The 25,995-nt window shown below is 41.7% G+C and overlaps 2 protein-coding genes and 1 long non-coding RNA gene across 4 annotated transcripts in view; 2 read left to right on the forward strand and 1 right to left on the reverse strand.

Annotated features, from left to right (window-relative positions):
- LOC123388310 lies at nucleotides 1-9,271 on the forward strand. Of its 2 annotated transcripts, XR_006602871.1 has the most exons (4): nucleotides 1-1,006; nucleotides 6,223-7,174; nucleotides 8,203-8,269; nucleotides 8,747-9,271. It is a non-coding gene; the product is annotated as an uncharacterized LOC123388310 (long non-coding RNA). The 2 variants fall into 2 exon arrangements; XR_006602870.1 differs by lacking the exon at nucleotides 1-1,006 and having other exon boundaries at nucleotides 5,872-7,174.
- A 5,775-nt stretch (nucleotides 9,272-15,046) lies between these two features.
- Nucleotides 15,047-16,874, reverse strand: CHRM5 (cholinergic receptor muscarinic 5). The gene has a single exon (XM_004751024.3). The coding sequence runs from the start codon at nucleotides 16,816-16,818 to the stop codon at nucleotides 15,220-15,222; it is 1,599 nt and encodes a 532-aa protein (XP_004751081.1). The 5' UTR covers nucleotides 16,819-16,874; the 3' UTR covers nucleotides 15,047-15,219.
- Nucleotides 16,875-23,939: 7,065 nt separating this feature from the next.
- The window catches only part of AVEN (apoptosis and caspase activation inhibitor), a 181,813-nt gene continuing 179,757 nt past the window's right edge, over nucleotides 23,940-25,995 (forward strand). Inside the window, exon 1 of the mRNA XM_045067934.1 lies at nucleotides 23,940-23,944. Coding sequence (XP_044923869.1) covers nucleotides 23,940-23,944 — 5 coding nt within the window. The remainder of the gene's footprint in view (nucleotides 23,945-25,995) is intronic.

Genomic DNA, 25,995 nt, shown 5'->3' on the forward strand with positions numbered 1-25,995 from the left:
TTGTCCTCCATGCTATTTGTTATGCTCCACAAATAAGTGAATGGCTACGGTCTTCTGGGATTGAGCCAGCCAGGCAAGCAAGTCCAAGAACAAGGAAGAGTAAATTAAGAGAGTCAAGTAGTAAAGAAGACGAATGGGTAGAGCCATAAAAAACTAGCTGTGCATAGCATTTCCAACAGAAAACTTTTGACAGGGCATTTAATTCCACTAAGATTTAATAAACTAGAAATTGAAGATTCATATGTATACCTTCTTAGACACCAAGTTTTCCATATATATGAAGGTAAGCAATTTATTCCACTCACTTTTAATGAGCTCCTACTACATATATTAGAGTAGCTTATTTTATTTTTTAGAAGATTTATTATTCAAGATAGAGCGTGTGTGCAAGCTGTGGAGGACAGAGGAAGTGGGAGAAAACCTCCTTAAGCAACCTTTAGCTGAGTGAGCCCAACATAGGGCTCAATCCTAGGACCCTGAGATGATGGCCTGAGCTGTAATCAAGAGTCAGCCACTTAATCCAGTCACCTAGGCGCCCCTGTATCTGAGCATTTTAAGACATATTTCTAAATAACTCTAGAAAGTTAGAAAATATTTAGAATTAATTGTGAAAATTTGGCATGCAGAGTAAGAAATGGAATCATCCAGGGGCGCCCGGGTGCTACCGGATCAGAGAAGGCAGTATGTCAACCCTGAGCCACAGGCAAGCACAATCAACAGTGGAATCTACAAACCCAAGGAGACCAGCCCCAAAGAATATAGCAAATGCTCTTGTTAGAGACCATGGTGACCCCAAAGAGTGATGGATAGAGTGGCTGCCAGATAACCTTTCAGGTCCATAGAGGCTCTCTTGCTCTTCTTGCAGTGGATTCTGTGAAGGCCTCTTGAATCCCTTCCCTCACTGTCTGCACCCTAACCTCTTACTTATCATCTGTCCTGACTAGGTGAAGTCCTGCGTCCAGTTTTATCCTAGGACACTCAGAGAAGTTTGAGAAAAAAGCTGCCAGTGAGTAATACTCATGTTTGTCTATCCAAATGGTTCTACTAACCTCATGCTTATTTTAATTAGATCTAATTAAGGAAGATTGAAGGGTCTGTAATTTTTGCAGTTTGGTAAAGAGAATGCTGAGGAGTTTTCAAATGCCTGTTAATCCCTTTAAAGCCAATTCTGATCAGCTTTATACCCCTCCATGGAAGTCTGAAAAAGGAGATGGACTTAAATAGTAGTAGAAGGAATTCATTTGTGAAGAATTTCTTGGCATAGTAAACAAAATTGTGAAATGCTGGTAACTATGAGGTTTACTTTTCTTGGAGTTCTTAAAAAATTGGCCAAAAAGTCATCTCTGAGAATAGCTGTATCTACACATATCTGCTAGTCTCCTCTCCCAAAAAGTGAATTATGTTATTCCCAGAATGTGAAGAACGGTAAAATCAATATTTTCAGGGGGCATTTGGGTGGCTCAGTCAGTTAAGCATCTGCCTCCAGCTCAGCTTATGATCCCAGGTCCTGGGATCTGAGCCTCTCCTTCAGCTTCCTGCTCAGCGGGGAGCCTCCTTCTTTCTCTCTCTCTGCCTCTCTCCCTGCTTGTGCATGCTCACTCTCTCTCTCTGTCAAAATAATAAATAAATCTTAAAAAAAAAAAAGGAAAGAAAATGATCAATATTTTATGGAGAAGGAAATGAGACATCAATAATACTGGGCTGTGGAGAAGGGAGAGGAAAAACTAAACTCTGACAATAAGCTATTTCTTTAATGTGCATCTTAACTGTTCAGTTGTCATCCAGTTTGCTCCTTGTGATTGGTTCTCCCCTGCGGAGTGGGTATACCCCACAGGAGTGTTCTCCCAGCAACTGTGTTCATGGCAGGTGGCCCTGGTCTTATGGGCATGGCTATTTTTCCAGGAAGGGCATCTCACCCAGATTAGGCTGACAGCTGTTCCTTGGAAGTTAGAAATTTAAACTGAGGGACTAGAGGAGAAATGGCAACACACAAACTTGCAAGGTGTTCATGGCTATATATTCTATCATGCAAACCACAAAAAAAAGAGGAAACAAGTTCCAAAGAGAAAATCTGGGAAGGAGCAGATACACAGAGAGGAGCTGAAATGGAAGATGAATTTTGAGAACTGTACCTTTGTTCAAACCCTTTGCTGAGATGCCTGCATTCTTGCCCTCGGGTTCCATAGAGCACTGTTCTGTCTTAAAATGTAGTGTTTGTGTTCTACTGAAGCTAATTCTAGTAGGTTCTGTCACTGGAACCCAAGTTTCCTCATTTACACACTTTTGAGGTGTCTGAGTGGCTCCTTGGTTAAGTGTCTGATGGTTGATTTTGGCTTGGGTCATGATCTCAGGGTCATGAGACAGAGCCCTGAGTCCGACTTTACACTGGGCATGGAGCCTGCTTGAAAATCTCACCCTCCCTCTGCCCCTCTTCCCCCCACCATCACCTGTCCCTGCTGGCACATGCTTTCCCTCTCCTTAAAAAAAAAAAAAAGTACCTAATTTACATACTTTTCCAGAAGTGACCAAAATGATCTCCATCTTGCTGAAAGTTCCTCCTTTTCCCACAGTCAGTACAAAATTGGCTATGTTGCCTCCACATCTATCTTGAGTGAATGGATCTAATTAACTAATTATATGACCTTGGAACAGTTACTTAACCTTTCTGAACTTCAATTTATCGTGTGTAAAATAGATCAAAAGCTTCAACTGTAAAGTGGGGAGAGATATCTACTTCATGAGTAGCACTTTCCCATGTATTATCTCATTTAATATTCACATTAACCCTATGCATAAGTCCTCAATAAAAGTTTGTAATTATTGGGCACTGGGTGGCTCGGTTGAGAGTATGACTTCAGGTAAACCCCCTGGCCACATTACCTCCAGACTCACCTCTTATAATTCCTTCCCAGCATAGATCTTGAGTTTTTCTGCAGTTCTCTGGATGCTTTTTTTATGCACTCCCATGTCTATCTGGGCCTTTTCTTTTTTTCACTTTTTTTCTTTCTTCGTTCTTTCTTTTTTTTGTTGTTTTTTTGTTTGTTACTAGGCTCCAGGCCCAACCTAGGGCTTGAACTCAACCCTGAGATAGAGAGCTGCATGCTTTACTGACGGTGAGCCAGCCAGGTGCCCCCAGTCTGGGTTTCAATGATTAATTCCAACTCTGCCTCACCTCTGTCTCTTTCCTTTGTCTACCTCTCTCATACCTTCTTCAGGACTTAGTGTGGAAATTGCCTTTGTCAGAAATCTTCCAGATGTCCCCAGGGCTTAGATAAGAGCCTCTCTTCTGTCCTTTTCCTGCCTGTGCTTAAGCAGGCACTTCATTTTATTGGATTACTTTTTATTTCTCTGAATTCCCTCTTTGGATCCTAAGTGCTTAGACTCTAAGACATTGGTCACATAACAGTCCTATCCTCAAGGAAGGGTAGAAGGAATCTTCTACAGTAGTTCTGGGGTGGCTGCCACATATAGCTTCAGCAAATATTGTTGGGATCCCAGGGCAAATCATTAGATGAAGATAGAGATCAGAGACCCATGGTGAATGAAGCGCCTCCTAAGGAACCACAAAGATACTAGTCATGCCAGAAGAAACTCCCCACAAAACCCAGGAATCCAACAGCCTTGCAACTGTTTCCCATGTCAGGGTGTACACATACTTATTTGGTAAAGAATGCATGTGAAGCATCTATACTATTTCATCAGGATTATTAGGGCCATGATCATGAGCAAAATAGCATGAACTCTGGTTTCAGAGCTTAGAGTTTAGCGGGAGAAATAGATATCAATCAAGACCCAGGTGTGTAATGAAAACCTTGATAAGTACTCCAAGGAAGATCCAAGGTGCTATAAAGGCTTATATCATGGGCACCTAGATGGGAGAGTAGAGGGCAAAGGTCGGGCCACTTCCTTGAGAAAGTGAGGTAAGATGAAAGACTATATGGGAATTAATGAGGCTGAGCTGAGGCTGAGAAGTGGGGTATGAGTGAGGAGCTTCCCAGCCTGAGCTGACATGAGAGGGAGGTGAGCTTATGAAGGCACTGAAAGAACAGTGTAGTAAAGCACTTCCAGAAAAGGTCTGAGCCCCTGGAAAGATAGACAAAGGCTGCCTGGAGGTGTTGCAGGCCCGAATTTGCCTTATTTTCCCACAGACACATTTGCACCTCTCAGGACAAATCATAAGGGAGAGTTCTATGTGCGGAGTTCCATGGGGACCTGGCTGTGACTTATTACACTGACAATCAGTCTCTGAGCAAACTGTGGTCTATGAAAATCATTGCCTCAAAGCCCAGAATCTTTAGTAAAAATGTTGGAGTCCCCAGAATATTGAGCTAATGTTAATTGGAAAAAAAACAAGCCTCACCTTCTCTTCTGCCTTACTCCCCACCCCTCTTTGGCCCTATCACAAATCTTTAAGTGATGCGATCCAGCTGAGGTCTGTTAAAGATGGCTTCTCTTGCCCTTCATCTTTTCAGAGCTGATAAGGGATAGGTAAGGAAGGAGGTTCCTGCTCTTTTCAAGGTCTCCCAGAGGGCTCTTAGCTCCCTGTAGGTTCTCAGCTCTCTCATTCTGAATTAACTGCCCCCACCTTGAAATTGAGGCACTTTTTTGTCCACACTACAAGTTGTATGTTTGTAGATATGTATGTGATTATACATATTTGATTTTGAAATTGTCCTTGTAGGATCCTGCTGACAACTCTAATTCATTCCTACCTGACCTCTACCCTTCAGTAGGGGTTGGATTATGGAATAGGGGGATTAGGCTCTATCTAGGCCAGGAAAGACTCCTTTCTAGAAGGAATATAATCTTGGCATGTACCCCACGAACTGGGAATCAAATTGGAAAAAAAGGCGAGAAGGACCATCCTCCTGTGAGCTTCTAAGTGGGAATGTGGGATATAATCCACATTCATCTTGTCATTCTTCACTTACCTTCTTCTTTAAGTCATATAAAGGGCAACCCTGTGCAGTTCAGATGCTAGTTTCGCCTTTTGCACAACAGAAAAAGAACAAAGAAGCCTGGGGAAGGGAAACTTTCATGCTTGGGAAGAAGAGCCCTCAGCCATCTCTGGACCGATTGATTCTCTGTACTAGAGTTGTTCTGTCCCTCATTCTGTTAATCTGTGTTCTTGGGGAGCAGGGACAGTATCTTAGTCTCATCTGTGTCCCAAGGTTCCCATGTAGGTTAGTAATTATTTGCTGAACAGATGGGTAATCAAACAAAGGAGAAATCAAATTGCCTATATCCTGGTTCTTGGATCTAAGAAGATGGTGAAGGAAAGAGGGTACAAAGGTTTGGGGCATTTGGAGAAGGTGCCTACAGTGAAAAGTAGAGTAACCAAAAAAAAAAAAAAGTGATTATGAGTAAAAATGAAACAAAGGTTTCTGATTTTGAGTAGAACCTATTCACTCTAGAGATAAAACCCCAAGTGCTTTCAGGGACACTTGAAAGAAATTGGTGAGGATTGACTTAGTGGCATTCATCCTGATTATAGGCAATAAGTAGCCCAAGGTCTTTATTTTGTCCTATTCTGAGACTTAAATCCTCTGGTCTTCCAGAGAGGTTATGCTAGGAATTTAGAAAGGAAGCTTTCCTTTGAATAATTTTTAAGTTGGAGTTTCAAAGAGTATATCCTTAACTAGGCTCAAAGATGTGAGGGCTTAAAGCCTCCAAGGGGGTCCTTGCACACAGAAAAGGAGCTTTAAAAATCCAGTTTCATTTCTTTAGTTTCATGTACTTTTCAGGCCAAGAAAGCAGAGGCAAACATATATTTATGTATATATTATTATATATAAAGACTTATTTTATTTGAGAGAGAGTAGGGGCAAGGGGAGAGGAAGAGGTAGACTCCTCACTGAGTGCAGAGCCTGATGAGGGGCTCCGATCTCACAAACTTGAGATCGTGACCTGAATGGAAACAGAGAGTCCGATGCTTAATCGACTGAGCCACCCAACACCTAGTATTTTTTAAATATATGTTTGCCTCTGCTCTCCTAGCATAACCTCTCTGGAAGTTCGTGAGTTTCAAAACCTGTATGTCTGTACGTAGAAAAGAAGACTACCAGATAAATGCTGAGAAATTTAGCAGAGGTTTTAGAATTACTGGTATTTTTTTGTGATTTGCCTATTTATTTCCCAAGCAAATATGTGTTATTTTATTCATCACTATATTATTAAATATAGTGACTATAAAACAAAACTTTGTATCATTTTTTGTTTCAGATTCTCCTGCCTAGGTCCTACTTCTGGGTATAAAGGACCTGTCCAAAGATGTTTCTTAGGTTTGTTTTCCACTGCAGTCTATGGTAGCCTACAACTAGGAGGACTCGGCTGTAGTTAGCATATCATGATCAGTAGCTTCATGGATTTTGATTGAAAGTGGCTGGACTACAAACCTATCTTTGGGTATATGTAGGACTGCTAAAATTAAGCACCAACTCCCAGCTACTGATATGAGGATTAAGTGGGTTGAGTATGAGTTTCCCTTTGTTGAAGGTAAGTGTGCCCATTCCTTTACTAGGAAACCACTGCAGATGCGTTTATGCAAGATAACTCCCTCTAGAAAAATCATTGTCAAGGACTGGGAATAAAACGTTGGAGAACTGCTCTTAATAGGAGCAGAAGGACATCCTAGGGACATCTGGTGGTAGAGGCTTGTTCAAAAGCCATATAAAATAAGATTAGGACTTTTGGGAGAAATAGATTGCCGTAAAGCACACTAATGTAGACAATTCTGGGTGATGGTCAAGCCCAGTGAACAGATGTAGGCCTTGGCTTGCTTTGCCTAATCACAATAAACTTAAGGTTGTAACCCCTTCCTGTTCCCCTCCCCCATTAAATCATCAAAGGGGATGGGGACAATACAGCTCATTGGGAGGATAATTTACCCTCTTTTGTTTTAGTATGAATATTTAGGCGTCAGTCCTTGCATGTGATTGCTTAATGTCTCCAGAGTTGTTGAACTTGTTCTACTTGGTCTCAGCTCTTTGCCTGCAGATACTCAAACAATGTGTATTCTTCTCTAGGATCTACGTCCTTGCTATTACCGAGTACTCAAAAAGCGATCACTTCCTCCCTGTACCCGTATATGCACAGCTTTGTAAAGAGAATGCTGGAGAAATTGATGTTTGGGAATTAGCCAATAGGATGAAGAGTCCAATCTTAATTTTTCAAGGTAGAAAGTCAGCAGATATTTTCTTTTTTTCTTTCATTATAAAAACCTGGGGAAATTTATTTATATAATCATATGTATAGTTTGGTACACTATTTCTTCTTCTTTTTTCTTTTTTTCTTTTTTTTTTTAGTTTCAGTGGTAGAATTTAGTGATACATCAATCTTATATAATACCCAGTGCCCATTACATCACGTGCCCTTAGTACCCATCATCCAGTTACTCTATCCCCTCACCTACTTCCTCTCCAGCAACCCTCAGTTTGCTTCCTAGAATTCAGCATCTTTTATGGTTTGCCTTCCTCTCAATTTTCATCTTATTTTATTTTTTTTCCCTTCCCTTAAGTTTATCTATTTTGTTTCTTATATTCTACATATGAGTGAAATCATCTGGTATTTGTCTTTTTTTGACTGACCTATTTCTTTTAGCATAATACCCTGTAGTTCCATCCAGATTGTTATAAATGGCAAGATTTCGTTATTTTTGATGGCTGAGTAATATTTGTGTGTGTGTGTGTGTGTGTGTGTGTGTGTGTGTGTGTGTGTACACAACATCTTTTTTATCCATTCATCTGTCTGTGGACATCAGGGCTCTTTCCATAGTTTAGCTATTGTGGACATTGCTGCAATAAACGTTGGGGTACAGGTGCCCCTTCGAATCACTATGTTTGTTTCCTTTGGAAAAATACCTACTAGTGCAATTGCTGGGTCATAGGGTAGCTCTATTTTCAACTTTTTGAGGAACCTCCATACTGTTTTCCAGAGTGGCTGTACCAGCTTGCATTCCCACCAACAGTATGGAAGGGTTCCCCTTTCTCCACATCCTCACCAGCATCTGTCATTTCCTGACTTGTTGATTTTAGCCATTCTCACTGGTGTGAGGTGGTATCTCATTGTGCTTTTGATTTATATTTGTATTTGTATTTTATTTGTATTTCCCTGATGCTAAGTGATGTTGAGCATTTTTTTATGTGTCTGTTCCCCATTTGTGTATCTTCTGAGCATTTCTTGACTGGATTTTTTCTTTTATAGGAGTTGAGTTTGATAAGTTCTTTATACATTTTGGATACTAGCCCTTTATCTGATAAAACATTTGCAAGTAAGTCAGTAGATATTTTCTTAAACAAAAAATATAAAAATGAAAGTATATGTATGATATTTTAAAATATGGATGCAAATACTTGAAGAAATGGCTAAAAGAGTTTGTTTTTTAAAAAGTGAAGCAATTAAAAATATATGTTTATAAAAAATAAAAAATTAATAAATTAAAAAAAAATCTAAAAAAGTGAAGCAATAATTCAGAGAACTTGTTACCTATGGGAGGGGGTAGGAATGGGATGAAAAGAGTAGGGAATGGAGTGACATTTCTCTGAGTACATCTTTTTGTATAGTATTGATTTTTACAACCATGTTAACGTTTTACTTGTCCAAAAAAAAATAAATAAGAATGTAAAACTCTTAAGCTGAATACAAACAGAATCAAATCCAACTGATTTCAAATGAAAAAAAGAAAAAAAAGATTAACACAAGCAATTATCGAACCATAGTAACTTTACTATCTACCTTTTACCTTTAGGTGGAAGAACTGTAAACAAATCTTGGAATTTTGCTAAAAGATTGGTTTTTCACAGTGATATGGGTGCTACAATTCTGAAGCTATTGAAGGATGGAACAAATTGGGCAAATGAGTAAATGATGATTCTCACTGTGATGAGGGAGCAGAAGCCTGGCTGAGGACAAAGCTGGCACCTTACACCCCCTCTCCCCCCACCTCTGTGACATGTGTGACATCCCTCAGGCACTTCTACTGCTCTAAAAAGAAAAACGAATAGTTAACTTGCAGAGATCACAATCCTGCAAGACGGGAGTCTCCCTTGGTTTACAAATGTCCTAGTGATTTACAACACTAGGACATTTACAACACTAGCCCAACTTCCAGAGATAAGCAACTCAGTTCCTAAAGCCCTAACATCGGCCTCCCCTCCATAAAACTGAAAGAGGCTGAGGCCGAAGGAAATGTAAATAAAGTTAAATTTCTTCTAAACCTAAAGATCATTGACAAGGATGTGGGATAGGAGGAATGTGACATTGCACCAGGAAACTCCCAACTGTCTTCATGTTATTGCCTCATTAGAGGGAAAAACAGCTTTGGCTTGACAATAACCAGGCCTTCAGTATCTTGACAGTCTTCTTTACCGTGACAGCCCTTCTGAACAACCCCTTTGTCCTCACCTACCCAACTCCTGTGTATATAATCAGCCACTCCTCAGGATATCAGGGCAGCAGCTCTTCTTGCCCACGGGTCCTGTCCCCGTGCTTTAATAAACCACCATTTTACACCAAAGATGTCTCAAGAATTCTTTGTTGGTCATTGGCTCTGGACCTCACCTCACCAAACCTCACCTAGATTCTAGAACTTCATCAGCTGTTGGAGACAGGAGATACAAATATGGAGTGGGAGGAATACTGTGCTATCTGATTGGAATCGCAGATGTCCATATAAACTCATTTTTAGTAAGTGTACATTTTTCTAAGTTCTGAAAGAGCTCAATAGCAATGAATATATCTTAAGTCCAGACCTGAGTCAGGTACTATTGTCTACTTAATAAAACAGCACTCCTTTTTTTCTTTTTTTAAATTTAAGTAGGCTCCATACCCAGTGTGGGGCTTGAACTCATGACCCTGAGATCAAGAGTTACGTGCTCTACCAACTGAGCCAGCCAGGTCCCCCTAAAACAAGCACTCCTTGGGAAATGGCTGATTCCTGGTCTGGGATAGGGATTGAAAAGATGAGCCTGGAACATCTTGCTGTACCAAAAAGTAAAGGAGTTGTCAGAAATATTCAGGATATGCCAAAGGGGTCACAGGGTTCATCTTGAATGGGCTCTCACTGCTTAACTTTGTGACAATTTGAGCATCAAAATAATGGTAGTAATGGATTTTAACCAATTACTAATATAAGAGCTCAGGAGTCTGGGGCACTTGGGAGGTTCAGTCAGTTAAGCATCCACCTCTTCATTTCAGCTCAGGTCATGATCTCAGGGTCCTGAGCTTGAGCCCTGCCCTGGGTCAGGCTCTGCACTCACTCGGCAGGGAGAGTGACTTGAGATTCTCTCTTGCTCTGCCTCTGCCTCTCCCCACAGCCACCCCTGCCCCACTCTCTCTCAGGTAAATAAATAAATCTTTAAAAAAAAAAAAAAAGAAGAAGAAGAGTTCTGGAGTCTGTAATGATAATAAGGAAGGAACAAAGGAAAGAAGAAAAGAGAGAAATAGAGAGGAAGGGAGGAAGGGAGAAAGAAAGATTTTTCCTGACAGTAGAAGGCCAACCATTTGGCTATTATTATAGTAATAACTTCTTTGAGTAAGGATAAATAAATAGATGCTGCAATTACTGGGTGAAAACTTGATGAACCACAGAAAATGTACATAGAATCAAAGTCTCGGGCACCTGGGTGGCTCAGTGGGTTGGGCCTCTGCCTTCGGCTCGGGTCATGGTCCTCGGGGTCCTGGGATCGAGTCCCACATCAGGCTCTCTGCTTGGCGGGAGGCCTGCTTCCTCCTCTCTCTCTCTGCCTGCCTCTCTGCCTACTTGTGATCTCGCTCTGTCAAATAAATAAAATCTTAAAAAAAAAAAAAGAATTGAAGTCTCTTCCTTAAAATTATTAATTACAGGGGGGAAATAGGAAATTTATAGTGGAGAAAACTGGGCATAGCTCTGTGGGGGAACACTGTAATCAAATAATGAACGTTAAAGTTGCCACTAATGGGATAAAACATCACGTCCTCCTGCTGTAATGCTCTGAGAAGACAAGAGCACATTTGTAATGTCCTTGCCCAAACCAAAGCAAGCAAATAAATGAAACTGAATCTAATAAGGAAACACCAGACAACCCCAAACAGATGGAAATTATTTTTTTAGAAATTGGATGGAATATACTTTTTAAAATGACCATGTCATGAAAGACAACAGAAAGCTGAGGACCATTTTAAAGAGACATGAGAACTAACTGTCATGTGTGATCTTGAACTGGAAAAGAAATTCTTATAAAGGACATTATTTTGGACAACAGGCAAAATTTGAGTATGGAATGTATCACAGTTATGTAATTAAGTACTACATAATAATATTGTAGCAATGATACATTTCCTGATTTTTCAAATATTTATATTGTGGTTACATAAAATAAGCTTCTTGTTCTTAAGAAATACCCCCTGAAATATTTAGAGGTCAATGGACAGGATGGACTGAGGGAAAAAATATATGTGTACGCACACACACACACAGCACAAATGTGGCAACATGTTAACAATTGGGAAATGTGGATGAAGGATAAGGAGTTTTTTTATACTATTCTTACAGCTTTTCTTTATGTTTAAAATTATTTTTTTAAAAAGTTCTGTGTGTGTGTATGTTTTCCTTCTGGCTCCTTTTCTGATACTTAAACTTATTTCCCACTCCCACTCTTAATCTGGATTCCTTATTGGGCAGGAGGGCGCATAATCTCAGACTTCCCTATGAAATGGTGTCGGTGAGGTGGAGATTAGTATCATTTACAATGGGAAACAATGACTGGGGCTCCAGCTCAGAGCAGTCCTGGAGGGAGAGGGAAGCCTTTTAGTTGAAGAATCTTTTCATCATTATTTCATCTTAATCTGGTTATTGGTAACTGAAAAAGAGAAATCACACAGGTAGTGAGAGGCTCCTGTATCCACACTGTGTATCAATACCTCCCTTCTTAAAAGATCAGAATATGCAAAACTGTGTGTAGGATCTCTCATATAGGTGGCTCTATCAAGTGAACAAGAGACATTTTCTTAAAAAAAAAACAAAAAAAACAAAAACAACTTCTTTTTTATCTATTTATTTTAGAAATCTCTACACCCAACATGGGCATCCAACTGAAGACCCTAGGATCAAGGGTTGCATGCTCTTCCAACTGAGCAAGGGACCCCGACCATTTTCTTATGAATGTGTGTGCATGTCTGAGTATATGTGAGTGTGTATTTTTTAATTTTTTTAATAATCTCTACACCCAAGGTGGGGCTTGAACCCATGACTCCAAGATCAAGAGCTGCATGCTCTTCTGACTGAGCCAGCCAGGCACCACGCATTTTCTTACTTAAATGCTTTGGATTGGACTACTGTATGGTTAAATTTCTTTAATAGCCAGAATAATACTATTACGATACAGAAAAGCAGCCTCGTCCCACATCCTTTGTTGTAATTCCAGTATTTACAGTAGACAGCTGGATATTCCAATCCAGAGATTAGGTACAGATTTCACAATTACAAAGAGGCGAACATATCAGCATTGCTCTTAAAGGATATTCTCCTAAAGGAGCACAGCAGAGCCCGGGAATATTTAACAAAAATTGTACAGAAAACTGATTACTTGACAAGCCGTCAAATTCACAGTCAAGGAGAAACAAACCACAACATTAGCAACATAGCAGCATCCAGTAGGCAATGAGTCAAAGCTGTATGTAGGTTACCATACACGGAGCCTGGGAGACTGGGGGCATAGAAGGCCTAAGATCGGAAGTCAGCCCATGCCACACCAACCCATCCACCCACCCACCCGCCAGGTCCCCGTAGTTTACAGTCGGATCTGTTCATACTGAGGACCCCACAACAGGCCCTATTCTAAAGAAGTCTAGTTTCTCCTAGATTTTTTTTTTTTTTAATCTATACCAAGGGGCATAGGTAACACATAAAACAGGCTGCCTCCCAAAGCCAGTGATAAAAAAGGAAGTATAGTCCTCTCAGTTAATTTCACAAAAGATAAACAGAGAAGGCTAAGTCCTAGGCAATTGTGGGGTATGAAAAATGTGCCCCCGCAGCCCCCCCTCCCTCCCCACCAGTTTTGCATTCTTTTGTCTGAATTAGCTTGTGTCTCTCTCTACTGTGAACAGTGAATGCCCAGTGTAGGCTCAGAGTGCTCTTGGAGGGATTTTCATTTCTGTCAGGAATCAAAGTCTTAACCTAAAAAAAAGCAACTGTTTATCTAGAGCTGGTAGAGCAGGTTTGCCTATGAAGTCACACCCTGTTGGCATCACCCAGGCCTCAGAGCATCTCTCCCAGTCAACTGAGCCAATTAAGTAATACACTCTATGAAATTCTTGGCGGGTGTCAGCCTGCCCTTCACAAAGGCTCAGTAGCTACACTGCTTCTAGAATGTTCCAGCTCCACATCATCAAGTCCCCACAAGGCTTGGGGAGAGACTGGGGTACACCTGTTCTATCCTGTCTTCAAGCCTTCTTGGGACTTGATGTAATAGGCGGACTCCCTCTTCAGTGGTCGATGGAAGCTCAAGGACATGTGTCATTCCCAGGACCACTCAAGTGACTCTGTCATATCCCCACCACAAACGAGGCTGCAGACAACTGGCCTACATTAAGTGAACTGAAGTCTGGAGATGATAAAATGCAATCGCAGATGTAATCAGCCAAGGTTCTGTCTGACAGGAGGGCCTTGTCTTTAAAACCCTCATATGTACTATACTGCTTGCTTTCTTTGTGGGTCTTTTATTCTTTGTGTGTGCTTTTACAGTTTATTTCTTGAATATGGGTGTATTCTCAGAATTAAAAAAAAAAAAAAAAACCCACCTTGGATTCAGTTTGTTTATATACACAGAAATTTCACTTAAATAGAGTTTTTTTTTTATCATTTTGATACTCTAATGCATGTTATATTGATATGTTTTATTTTGATATATTACTGTGATCTGTATTTTGTTTTCCAAGATGAGGCCTTCATTTTTAATGACTATAGCCAGCTCTACTGGCCCTCAGCTGTGCTTTTCCGAGCTTCTCATCTTTGCCAGTGAATTAGGAGAGGAATGACTAAGTCATTTCTGAGCCGTGATCCGAAGGACCTATTTTTTAAAAAAAGAAGAAGAAAAAGAAAAGAAAAGAAAAAAAAAAAGAAAGCCTTTCCCCTGCTGTCCCTCCAAACAGCATTTCTGGCTGGAGACAGCACAGTGACCTGATTGTGCCTAGTTGTGACCTATGTCTGGATGAGGGAAATAGGAGCAGGCAAAAGAGTTCTGGAAGAATTTCGGAAGAATGGAGTAAAACCAAATTTGTTTTCTGCATTTTGACTCAGGTTGGCCTTGGGTAGAGATTAGAAAGTAAGCCCTCTGAAAACAAAGAAATTGTGATTAAATAGCCCAGAGAAGATCTTTATGCAGTGAAGAAGTCTTCCTTAGAACAGAGAATAAATAATTAGACCCACATGGGCACAAAATAGAATACACAGTATTTGTTTAGATAAAATGAAAAAAAAATCCCACTGGTAAAATTCCCACTGGACCATCTTAATGAGCAGAGTAGAGGCCCCTCTATAGGACCAGGTGGGATCAGGTTTCAGTATCCTTCCAGACCCAGAATTCTGAGAGAAAGGGTGGTAACATAGGGACCAGCATGGTTTCAGTGGGTACCTGGAATTGGCATGGGTTGTGAAAGGAAAGAGTAGAGCCTCACTCAGATGTAGGGACAGAAAAACATACCACAGCACAGAACACCTAATAGCTGCATAATACTGATCAGTTTATAAACAAATAAGAGTCTTAGAAGCCGACTGAACATCACTCTTGGTAACAGGTGACAGTCTCCCAGTTCTCACTGATAGGAGACAACTTCATAGACACATATATATTGCCCCAAACCTCAATACACTTTACCACAGGGAAGATTTCTACCCAGTCCCTGCTGCTCCCAAAGGACAGGGAGCAAAAGTTCCCTACATCACTGTTCACTGTGACCCGGCATTCCTCCTCCTGTGAAGGGACACACGTCTGTCTCTTCACTTCAGCAGCAAACTCCAGTGGCATCAGGTGACCTTGGTCATAGGCAAGAATCATTCAATATGGCCGTACTTGTGGCAGCTCTGACTCCTTTCTTTTGGTGACAGATTTCAAGCCTTTACGAAATCCTTGGGTGCCCAAAATGACAGATGTCTTTTTTTGAAAATAAATACACCTGAATGAGCTCACCCATCCTCAGAAGAAATTGGCTGCGGTTACTCTTTTGAGGGGAGTCATTAACTCTTCAGGGGAACTTGCTATTCCCTTGCCAGTACAACTTCTCCTCTGCTTTTTTCTTTTTCCACCGACAGAGGAGCAGCATCTTAAAGGTCTTCCTGAAGGTTCTGTTGCAGAGGGCATAGCAAATGGGGTTGACGGTACTGTTGACATAGCACAACCAGTAGCCCAAGTGCCACAGGGTGACCGGGACACACTTGTCACAGAAGGTGGAAACCAGGACCATGATGTTGTAAGGGGTCCAGGTGATGATGAAGGCCAGGAGAATGGCACTCAAGGTCTGGGCTGCTTTCCTCTCCTTGACGAGGACCATTCTCTTTCGTTTGGTCATTTGATGGCTGAGGCTGGGATCCAGGCCTTTCGTCGAAGGGTCCTTGGACACTGGGAAGGAGCAGGGCATGATTTTCACTTTGTGACAGCCGTTGTTGGTCTCCTGGGTCCCATCAGCTTTCACCACCAGCCGGAACTTATAGGCCACACATTTCTGACTCTTGGGTCTATGAGCAGCACCGGGGGACAAGAAGTATTTTTGGGTGTCATAGTCATTTTTTTCAGCTTGAGCTTTCACAAACGTCTCCTTGGTCTCTTCGGCACTGAATTCTTCCCTCGGGCTTTCCTTGGCCTGACTCTTGTAGACTACTTGGAAGACAGGGTCTGTGGCAGGCTTGTCCTCATCCTCCGAGGAAGGGTAGCTGCTACAGGTAGTGAGCTGCTCGGCTTGGGCCCACTCGGTGCTTGGGCCCGTGGTTTGGGACGGCTTCCCAGGTGTGGAGGTGCTCCTGCGGGAGGATGACCAGGAGGCTTGGTTCCTTTCCCTCTGGGCCAGGGTGGGTTGAGGGCAGCTAAAGCAGGATGTCAGCAGAGACTTATGAGCCGGCTTTCTTGGCTCTGCTTCCGCCATGGAGTCAGAGCCCTGGAGGTCAGCCAGGTCCTTGGTCCGTTTCTCTGTCTCCCTGTAGATTCGGCAGTAGAGGATCGTCATGACAGAAACGGGGATGTAGAAGGCAGCAATGGCAGTGCCGAAGGTGATGGTGGGCTCGGACAGAAACTGGATCTGGCACTCATCTGGTGGTACCGTCCGCTCTCCAACCAGGTACTGCCAGCAGATGATCGCTGGGGCCCAAAGGATGAAGGAGATCAGCCAGGCCAAGCCAATCATGATGGCAGCCCTTTTTGGGGTACGTTTGGCCCGATATGTCAGAGGTCTGGTGATAGAAAAGTAACGGTCAAAACTGATCACCAGAAGGTTCATGACGGAAGCGTTGCTAGCCACGTAGTCCAGGGCGAGCCAGAGGTCACAAGCCAGACTGCCAAGCGCCCAGCGTCCCATGAGGATGTAGGTGGTGTAGAGGTTCATGGAGAAGATCCCAATGATGAGATCTGCACAGGCTAAGCTGAGCAGGTAATAGTTGTTCACAGTCTTCAGCTGACTATTGACTTTGAAGGAGATCATGACTAAGACGTTGCCCACAATCGTGATCAGGCTTACCACAGCAGTCACAGCCGCAATAGTGATGACTTCCCACAACCTATGGCGTTCCAAAGGCTGGTGACTTACCGGGGTGCCATTGACAGTGGTTGTATTGTGGTAAGATTCCCCTTCCATCCTTAATTAGAATGAAGTCTTGGGTTCTAAACCATCTCTTTTCTATCTCACCTCTTCTTGGTCAGCATCTGGAAGAGAGGGAAACACATTAGCTCCACTCACCAGCATGGATCTTTTTTCCATTCATTGTATATCATTTACAATAGAATAGCAAATGTGGTCACACACATATTCAGAGTGAGATGCTGAAATCTCTAAAAGTTTTGATGACATTTTTTAGCAGCCTCATGCCTTCGCTTTTTGGAAGTCCCAGTGCCTGAGAGCCTTTCTTGTCCTAGAGGCTGCTGCCCTCTTGTGGTTCCAATAGGCAATTAAAGAGAACTGTGAAGACGAAGGGGAAGGAAAAGGCTATTGGATAACTGGGGAGAAATAAAGAGAAGAAAGCCCATGATGTGAAGTTACTTTTGATTGCAACGGCCTTAGGGGCAGAAATTCTGTTTTTTAAGTTCACAGTGATAACTACCTAGTCTATCATGCACTGGGGAAAGAGACGAGTTGTATCTATTCTATAATCCCATTTCTAATCATTACTGAGTTTAATTATAGATTCAGTTATAAAGCATTTTTGAAGCACTGTTTTGAGGCAAAACTGTCTTACGACACTTCTCCCTGGCTTATGTGAGAACTCCCCTTGTGCGTGGAGGGGTTGGAATTTTCCCCAGCTGCTGAAGACGGTAACCTCCCCCCACTTTTGAGCCATGTGTGAGGTCATAGAAATGTTTTAGATTATTTTTAGATTTTTATTTTTATTTTTAGATTATTTTATTTTCTGTTATTATAAAGTAATATTTCCTTGCAAAAGTTCAAGCAATGTCAAAATGTGTATCTTAAAACAAGCTTCCTCTGACTCAGTCATACAGAAGTAATCAGTGCTTTCCCCTATGCACATACTAACAAATACATAAATACAATTATTTTTAAATGGGTGACTTTTTAATGTTTACACACTGAATTTTGTTTTTCATTTAACAAATTATCATGGACACACTTTTTCTTTCTTTTAAAAAAATTTTTTTAAGTAATGTCTACACACAACATGGGGTTCAAACTTGGGATCCCAAGATCAAGAGCTGCATGCTCCATCCACTGAGCCAGCCAGGCGCCCCAATAGGCACATTTTGTATCAGCATGTCTTTTGGATCAGAGCTCCTTTTTCATTTTAATGACTGTACATTATCCCACTTAATGGGTATAATATAATTTAGTTAATACCACTGACAAATTCCAACTTTTAAAAATAAATTTTCCTTTTCTAGATTAAACATCTGTGTACACGATAAAAAGCTTCAGTGGCTATAAAAGTGTAAATGGTATAAAGAGAGGTCTCCCTCCCACCTCTGACCTGGAAGCTCAATCTCCCTTTTCTGCAGGTAACCACCATTACCACCATTTCTTATTTTTCCTTTCAGAGATATAATATATGCATGCAATATTTATTTGGTGATCTATTAAAAATTTTTTATTTAGTAATCTCTATGCCTAACATGAGGCTTGAACTCATGACTCTGAGATTAAGAGTTGCCATGTTCCACTGAGTCAGGCACGCACTCCTGAAAAATACTATTTTAATTACAAAATTCCAGGCCCCATGATATGATGATAGGTAGGGAAGGGAGAATCTTTTTAATGACCCTCAAAGCTTGCCATGTGAGCAATTACTGCTCTGCCTACTGACTGGTCCTGACATGTCTCTGATAACAGTATTGATATAAAGATGACAAATTTGTGAAGGGCTATGGATTTTCTTTCCTTGTTCTGTATTTCCAACTCCACTGTTAGATGTTTTTCTAATGCCTCAAATTCAATATGGAATTGAATTGATGATATTGTCTTATACTAGGAAACAGATTCTTCTGACTTTCTGATCTTGCACTCTCTTCCTTCTGATCCCAACTAAGACAGTACAATTTACCCATGAAATATCCCTCTTATTGGTCCCTTTCCTTTCCTGCATCTATCACCCTGATTAGCCTTGTGCTGCCTTATACTGATTACCCCTTGGTGTTATCAATGTTCCAAAGACAGCAAAGCATGACTCCTAAGCACCTGGAAAGCCAGAGTTGCTCTGCACCCTGAAATTCTCTGGGCGTTTTCCATCCCAGACTGTCTCTATGTGACAGGTCTAAGTCTCATAGTGCAAGAAAGATCCCACAGAAATTCCTTCCTTTTTCCTTCATTCCTTCTTTCTTTCTTCTCCCAATCAATATGTATTGGATGTTTTTTATGTGACGGACTCTAATGGCAGGGAGACCAGGGAACAAAACATTGGTGGGGGTATAGATAAAGAAGCAGGTAATAAATGGCAGGGGTCTCGTCTGGCACTGCAAGTGCTAGGGCACATAGAAGGGCGTGTAAGCCAGACCCATGGAAAGGGGAAGAACTTCTTGAGGAAAAGGTTATCTAAGCTGAGGCTTGAAACGTGCATGGGCTTTATCTAGGCAAAGCGGGTGTGTATGGGTAGGCTGGGGAAAAGAGTGTTGCAGCCTCAGAGGGGAAGAACTTACTTGCAAGCCCAGAGGCAAAAGGAGGCATCGGGTCAACATCACTGATCATCAGGAAAATGCAAACCAGAACTAGAAGGAGATATCAACTCACACCTGTCTGAATGACTAAAATCAACAGCACAAGAAACAACAGGTGTTGGTAAGGATGTAGAGAAAGGGAAATCCTCTTGCCCTGTTGGTAGGAATGCAAACTGGAATAGCGGCTCTGGAAGACAGTATGGAGATTCCTCAGAAAGTTAAAAATAGAGCTACCTTACAATCCAGCAATTGCACTACCAAGTATTTGCCCAATCAATACAAAAATCCTAATTCAAAGGGATACACTTACCCTGATGTTTACAGCAGCATTATCTACAATAGCCAAATTATGGAAGCAGTCCAAGGGTCCCTCGATTGATGAGTGGATAAAGAAGATGTAATATACATACATATATACAATGGAATTAATCAGCCATAAAAGAGAATGAAATCTTGCCATTTGCAAGATAGGGCTAAAGAGTGTGATTCTAGGTGAAATAAGTCAGTTGGAGAAAAACAAATATCAGATGATTTCACTTATGTGTGGAATTTAAGAAACAAAACAAATGAGCAAAGGGCAAAAAGAGAGAGAGGCAAACCAAGAAACAGACTCTTAACTATAGAGAACCAGCTGATGGTTACCAGAGGGGAGGTGCGTGCAGGGTTATAAATAGGTGATGGGGGTTAAGGAGGGCACTTTCTGTGATTCTGTGAGCACCAGGTGATGTATGGAAGTGTCAAAGCCTATATGGCACACTTGAAACTAATATGACCCTGTGTGTTAACTAACTGGAATTTAAATAAAAATGTTAAAAAAAAGAGGTATCGGGTTGGAGATACTGAGACACGGAGGAGAGGTGACACTAGAGAGGTTGAGGGGGTGGGGTAGGCAGGACAGGAGTGGACTTGAGATAAAAGAAGTCCACCTTCTGGGAGGACTGTGTCAGCTATTTCTAGACTCTGCCTCTGCTCTGAAGGTCGTCCTGACACTGAGGGCGTTGGGGGCAAGAGTCGGGAGAGAAGTAATAAAATGAACTGACTGCTGAGTTTTTCTAATCAGGTCTTCAATCTAGAAATAAACGGTGTTTCAGAAGGATTTAATTTTTCCACTTAATTTTATTAGAAGGTAGCAAGCAACTCCTGAAGGGTTCTGGCCTGTGAGCACATGTGTATAGCCAGGGGCTTACCCTCTCTGAGTTGTTTCCTCGTTTGTAGAAATCAGGAAATTGGACTATAGGATGCAGATACATACATTTTAATGATTTTTGTATATCACACAGTGTGATGATGGTTGGTTTTATGTGTCCTCTATGGTTGCCAGGTTTTTGGTCAAACTTCCTAGTCTAGATATGGCTGTGAGGGTATTTTTTTAGATGTGACTAATACTTCAGTCAGTAGGCATTGAGTAAAGACGATTATCCTCCATTATGTAGGTGGGGCTGAGCTAATCGGCTAAAGGCTTTAGAGGAAAAGGCAGAATTCCTTCTGTCTCCAGACTACCTGTGGATATAAGGCTACAACACTGATTTCTGCTGGAATTTCCAGTCTTCTAGCCTGCCCCCACACATTTCAGATTTGCTAAACCTCACAATTCCTAAAAATTAAAAAAAAAAAAAAAGCTCTTTCTCTGTGATAAAAGGATTAAATACTTTGATGAATGGAAAATGTCATCTATAGTGACAACAGGGTCTCTGAGTCGTACAACTGAATCCGGCATTGGGCAGCTGTCAGTTTGAAAACCTAGCCCCAGGGCTGCCTGGCTGGCTCAGCTGGTGCCCTGCGCAACTCCTGATCTCAGGGTTGTGAGTTTGAGCCCCACGTTGAGTATAGAGATTACTTAAAAAAAAAAATCTTTAAAAACCAAAAGCCAAAAAACCCCTTAGTTATGTTGTTTACTGTCTGACTTTGGACATGTCACCTGACCTCTTTTAAACCTCGGATGTTTAAGCTTAAAAGTGGGGACACGGAAAGTCTACCTCATTTGGTTGTTTTCAGGATTAAACGAGGTAATCCTCATTTAGTGTTTCACACAGCGTCTGTGGCAGGGGAATGTTCGTTACAAAGTAGCCATCGGGCTGAAGGACATGAAAATGGCTTTTCCTATGGTGGGATGGGTCCAAGGTGCGGTCTATAAAGGGACAAGGAGGAATACAATGATGAGGCAATACTCTCACAACCTTGAACTGGCTGTTTTAGTGATACTTTTCCCTTTAGTTCTGGTAATTTATGCTCACCTTCAGGGGCATAACAAATTGTTTCCAACTACTAAAGCAGAATAACTGTGATGAGAGCCAAGGTTAACAGTCTTCCCCAAAGTCTGCTCATTAGAATAGGACTACCTCAAGATACTTGATTAAAAAATAACATGGCCCCACAGTCAAAGAAGTTGAGAAGATACCATCTATTATTTAAAGCTCTCAGAGATCCTGAAGGCAAATGAGCCCAGGGAAGGCTGAGAGGCCTCAAGGTCAAGGATACTATTTAATTTGGTTTAGCACAGCGGAGGCTTAGCATATAAGCTTTTTCAGGGGAATGTCTGCTGGTATCCTGTGGCATCTGTCAGTCACACTCGGGAAATGCAGTTCCGTGGGAAACATACTGAACCAGGAGTATGGAGATCTGAGTTCACATTTCAGCTAAAATCTTGTGATTTGACACATATCTGGGTCTCAGTTTCCCCACATACAAAATTAAGAGATTGCAACTGTAAGGGCCTACTTAGCTGGAGCAGCCCCACCTTGGTAGGACAGCCATTTTGTTGTTTATGCAGTGAACTTAGATTGACCCTGCCTTCCAGAGGAACTCACTTAGAAACAGGTCTGGGAAACCGGTAAAATATGGCGGAGGAACCCCTGTTAAAAGAGCCCATATACCAGGACGTGTCAGGTCAGGGAGAGATAACAGAGCCCAGAATGCAAGGATGAGTCAGGCCAGGTGGAGACATCCAACCAGTAAAGCGCACACACTATCTCCCTGACTACCAAAGAATGTGGGCCCCAACTTTTGGGTGCCAATTCTGACCAAGGTGATAGGGTAGTTCAAATAGCTACTATAGGGGAATTGTAATTCAAGTGGCCACCCGTGTGTGACCTAGCATGACTGTGCAGCTTTCTCTGTGTGTCACAATCTCATTGGCCACCTGTGTGTGGCCAGGCTCAACCACATGGCCTTTGCTCTATAAAAGTTACTCTGTGAGGCAGGGAGGGGTCGCCTTCTCTGTAAGAGGCGGCCCAGGCCCGTTGGTTTGGTTCTCAGTGCTTGGCATGAAGTAAAGCTTTGCTTTGTATTGGTCTCGTCCTTTTGTCCACGGACCGTTCAGCAACCAATGATTTACCCTACAAAACGCTTTCAAGTTTTACCTATAGACTTACAATGGCAAATACTGGACATTGTCTGAATTTCAGACCTCAACTTCTCTCTATCCTCAACCAGAGAAATAGCCATGAGTTGGCTTGCTCAGGCAGTTCATGTAATGGAAGTAGCTATCAGCCAATTTTGAACCCTTGATTTCCTCAGCTGTTAAGCAAATATAACAATATCTGCTCTCCTCACCTTACAGATACGTTTTGAGGACTTCCAGGTGAGGTAATGTAGGGAAACTACCAAGTCCTATTCTGGTGTCAGTTTGGAGTTTTAATTATCATAAAATGAAAGGTTAGGGGCGCCTGGGTGGCTCAGTGGGTTAAGCCTCTGCCTTCAGCTCAGGTCATGATCTCAGGGTCCTGGGATGGAGCCCAACATCAGGCTCTCTTCTCAGCAGGGAGCCTGCTTCTCCCTCTCTCTCTGCCTGCCTCTCTGCCTACTTCTGCCCACTTGTGATTTCTCTCTCTCTGTCAAATAAATAAATAAATAATCTTTAAAAAAAAAAGAAGAGTTAGTCTTGGTAAGTGGGTCTTGTCACAGGCAGCTCATTAAAACTATCCGGGAGCTTTTGAAAAATACTGTTGTCTGGGTCCCCCCACCCTGGGTGTTAACAAGAGTCTATGTGGGAGAGACTTGGGCATCACCGGGTTTTGAAGTTCCTGAGGTAATTCTCCCCTGCAGCCAGGATTGGAGAACACTGACCTCTCTAGCTCCTCAAAACTCAAGGTGTCGTCCATAGAGGGCCAGTTTTGGCATTGCCTGGGAGCACGTTGGAAATGAAGAAATCCCTGGAACTTGAATTAGTGCTTCTCAAAATGTAGCATGCTTAGTATGAATTAACTGGCGGACTTAGCGAAGCTACGGAAGGGTGGAGTTCGCAATCCCACATTTCTCAAAAACTCCTGAGGACTCTGCTGACCCATGGACTGTATTTAAACAGCAAGACTGAGGATATTCTGAATTCCCAGGAAAGGGGAACTGTATCTTATAAATGGTGCTGTTAAAATTGGAATTCTCTGACTGAAATGTGTGATAACGTTTGGATTCCTCTCTGCTCCAAGGACTTTTGGGTTATTTTTATTTCTCCTGTTCAAACTTAATACATACTTCCTTTCTAGGTTTGCTTCTATTTGTTCCATTTTTTCCCCTGCCTCATGTTTGAGAGGGTGATTTTTCCTGATTCTTAAACTGGTGGGAATGGACCAATCTTGTCACAGTCAAAATGGCATATGGGGCATGAGGTAGGTTCCATGACTGAAGTTTTGATTTTTTTGTGTGTGGATGATAGTTGAGTGTGAAAACTGAGTTTCAGGTGCAATAGTCTTCCAAAATAAACTTTTGAATCACTAAAAGTTTTTTGAGTAACAGATTATGTTTATGGAGGAGTGACTTTTTTTTTTGGATTGATTGATTTTATTCTATTTTTTAAAATATTTTATTTATTTACTTGAGAGAGAGAGAGAGCATGAACGGTGGGGAGGGGAGGAGGGAGAGGTAGAAGCAGGCTCCACACTGAGCAGGGAGCCCCATACATGGCTCAATCCAGGACCCTGAGCTGAAGTAAACACTTTACCTACCGAGCCACACAAGTGCCCCTGGAAAATGGGAACTTTTAAAGTTTGAGTAACTAAACAAGAACTCGTGAATTCTCACTCCCGAGGCAACCATTTATATTTCGTTTCCCCCACAGCCCAAAACATCAGTAGGTGTTACTCCTTGAAACGTCTTGGTGGCTCAGTGAGTTTAGTGTCTTACTCTTGATTTCAACTCAGGTCATGATCTCCTAGTTGTGAGAGGGACCCCTGCACTGGGCTCCCCACTTGGTGAAGAGTTTTCTTGAGATTTTGTCTTCCAAGACCCCTCCCCACTTGTGCATGCTCTCTCTTTCTCTCTCAAATAAATAAGTAAAATCTTTAAAACCAAAGTTTCCATTTTCCACACTTTGCAGAGAGTATGTTTATTTCTAGGGTACCAACATCAGCAGAGAGGAAATAATTACCCCTGGTTTATTTTCCAGCACCAAACAGAAGACGAAGAATCCCAGAACAGTAAAATTGTCCTTGTTCCCAACTCTGGCAGATTGCTTCTTGCTTCTTTGCTGTCAATAAATTATACAAAGGAAACAAACCAATGCAAAAACAAAAAAAAAAAAAGGTAACATTGTGTATCAAATTAATTCTTTTCCTGTGGAGTGGCCTTGATGACTTCTGAGGTTTTGCAGGAGATGAGCTTAGATCTTGAATTTCTGAAATACCTTTTCTCTGAGAGGCTTTTTGCTTGAACCAGGCTTCACTGTTTCTATAGCAACCGTAATGGAAATTTTAATAGTGTCTACAGTCCAGTGATACCAGGACATCATCATAACCAGCTGTTGTTATGAATAACATGAGTTATTCATAGTTGTGAATAGAGTATTCATAAGCTGCTCTTCCTCCTCCCCCTTCCTTTTCAAGGATAAATCAGGAGAAAGTAAACTTAAACACACATGGTGGCATTGGGTTAGATATCAGGAAGAACTTCCAGTGACAGAATGTGTGAGTAAAAGAAGTTTGGAATTTGCCTTTTTGTTTGTATTTTAAAGTAGGTCTAACTTCTTTTGATTGCTAGAATGCTGTCCAAAGATACATGGTTATTGAGAAATGACTTCTTAATGTCACTGAAGCAATAATATCTGGATCAGAATTTTAAGGTAATGCGTGCTGTTTTTAAATTTCTAACATGTATTTATTATTTTTTACTGATGTATAGGGGACATACCATATTATACTGGTTTCGAGTACACAACATAGTGATCTGACAGTTCTATACTTTCTGAAATGCTCACCATGGTAAGTGTAGTTCCTATCTATCACCATATAAAGCTATTACAATATTATTGATAACACAAGTTTTTATTTATTTATTTATTTGGCAGAGATCACAAGTAGGCAGAGAGGCAGGCAGGGAGAGAGAGGAGGAAGCAGGCTCCCTGCTAAGCAGAGAGCCCGATGCGGGGCTCGATCCCAGGACCCTGGGATCATGACTGGAGCCAAAGGCAGAGGCATTAACCCACTGAGCCACCCAGGTGCCCCGATAACACAAGTTTTTAAAAACATATTCTGTGTTCAGGGACGCCTGGGTGGCTCAGTTGGTTAAGCAGCTGCCTTCGGCTCAGGTCATGATCCCAGCGTCCTGGGATCGAGCCCCGCATTGGGCTCCTTGCTCGGCAGGGAGCCTGCTTCTCCCTCTGCCTGCCATTCTGTCTGCCTGTGCTCGCTCTCTCTCCCTCTCTGATAAATAAATAAAATCTTTT

The sequence above is a fragment of the Mustela putorius genome, unplaced genomic scaffold, assembly GCF_011764305.1.
Source record: "Mustela putorius furo isolate JIRA1106 unplaced genomic scaffold, ASM1176430v1.1 tig00003898_pilon_pilon_pilon, whole genome shotgun sequence".
Lineage (NCBI taxonomy): Eukaryota > Metazoa > Chordata > Mammalia > Carnivora > Mustelidae > Mustela > Mustela putorius.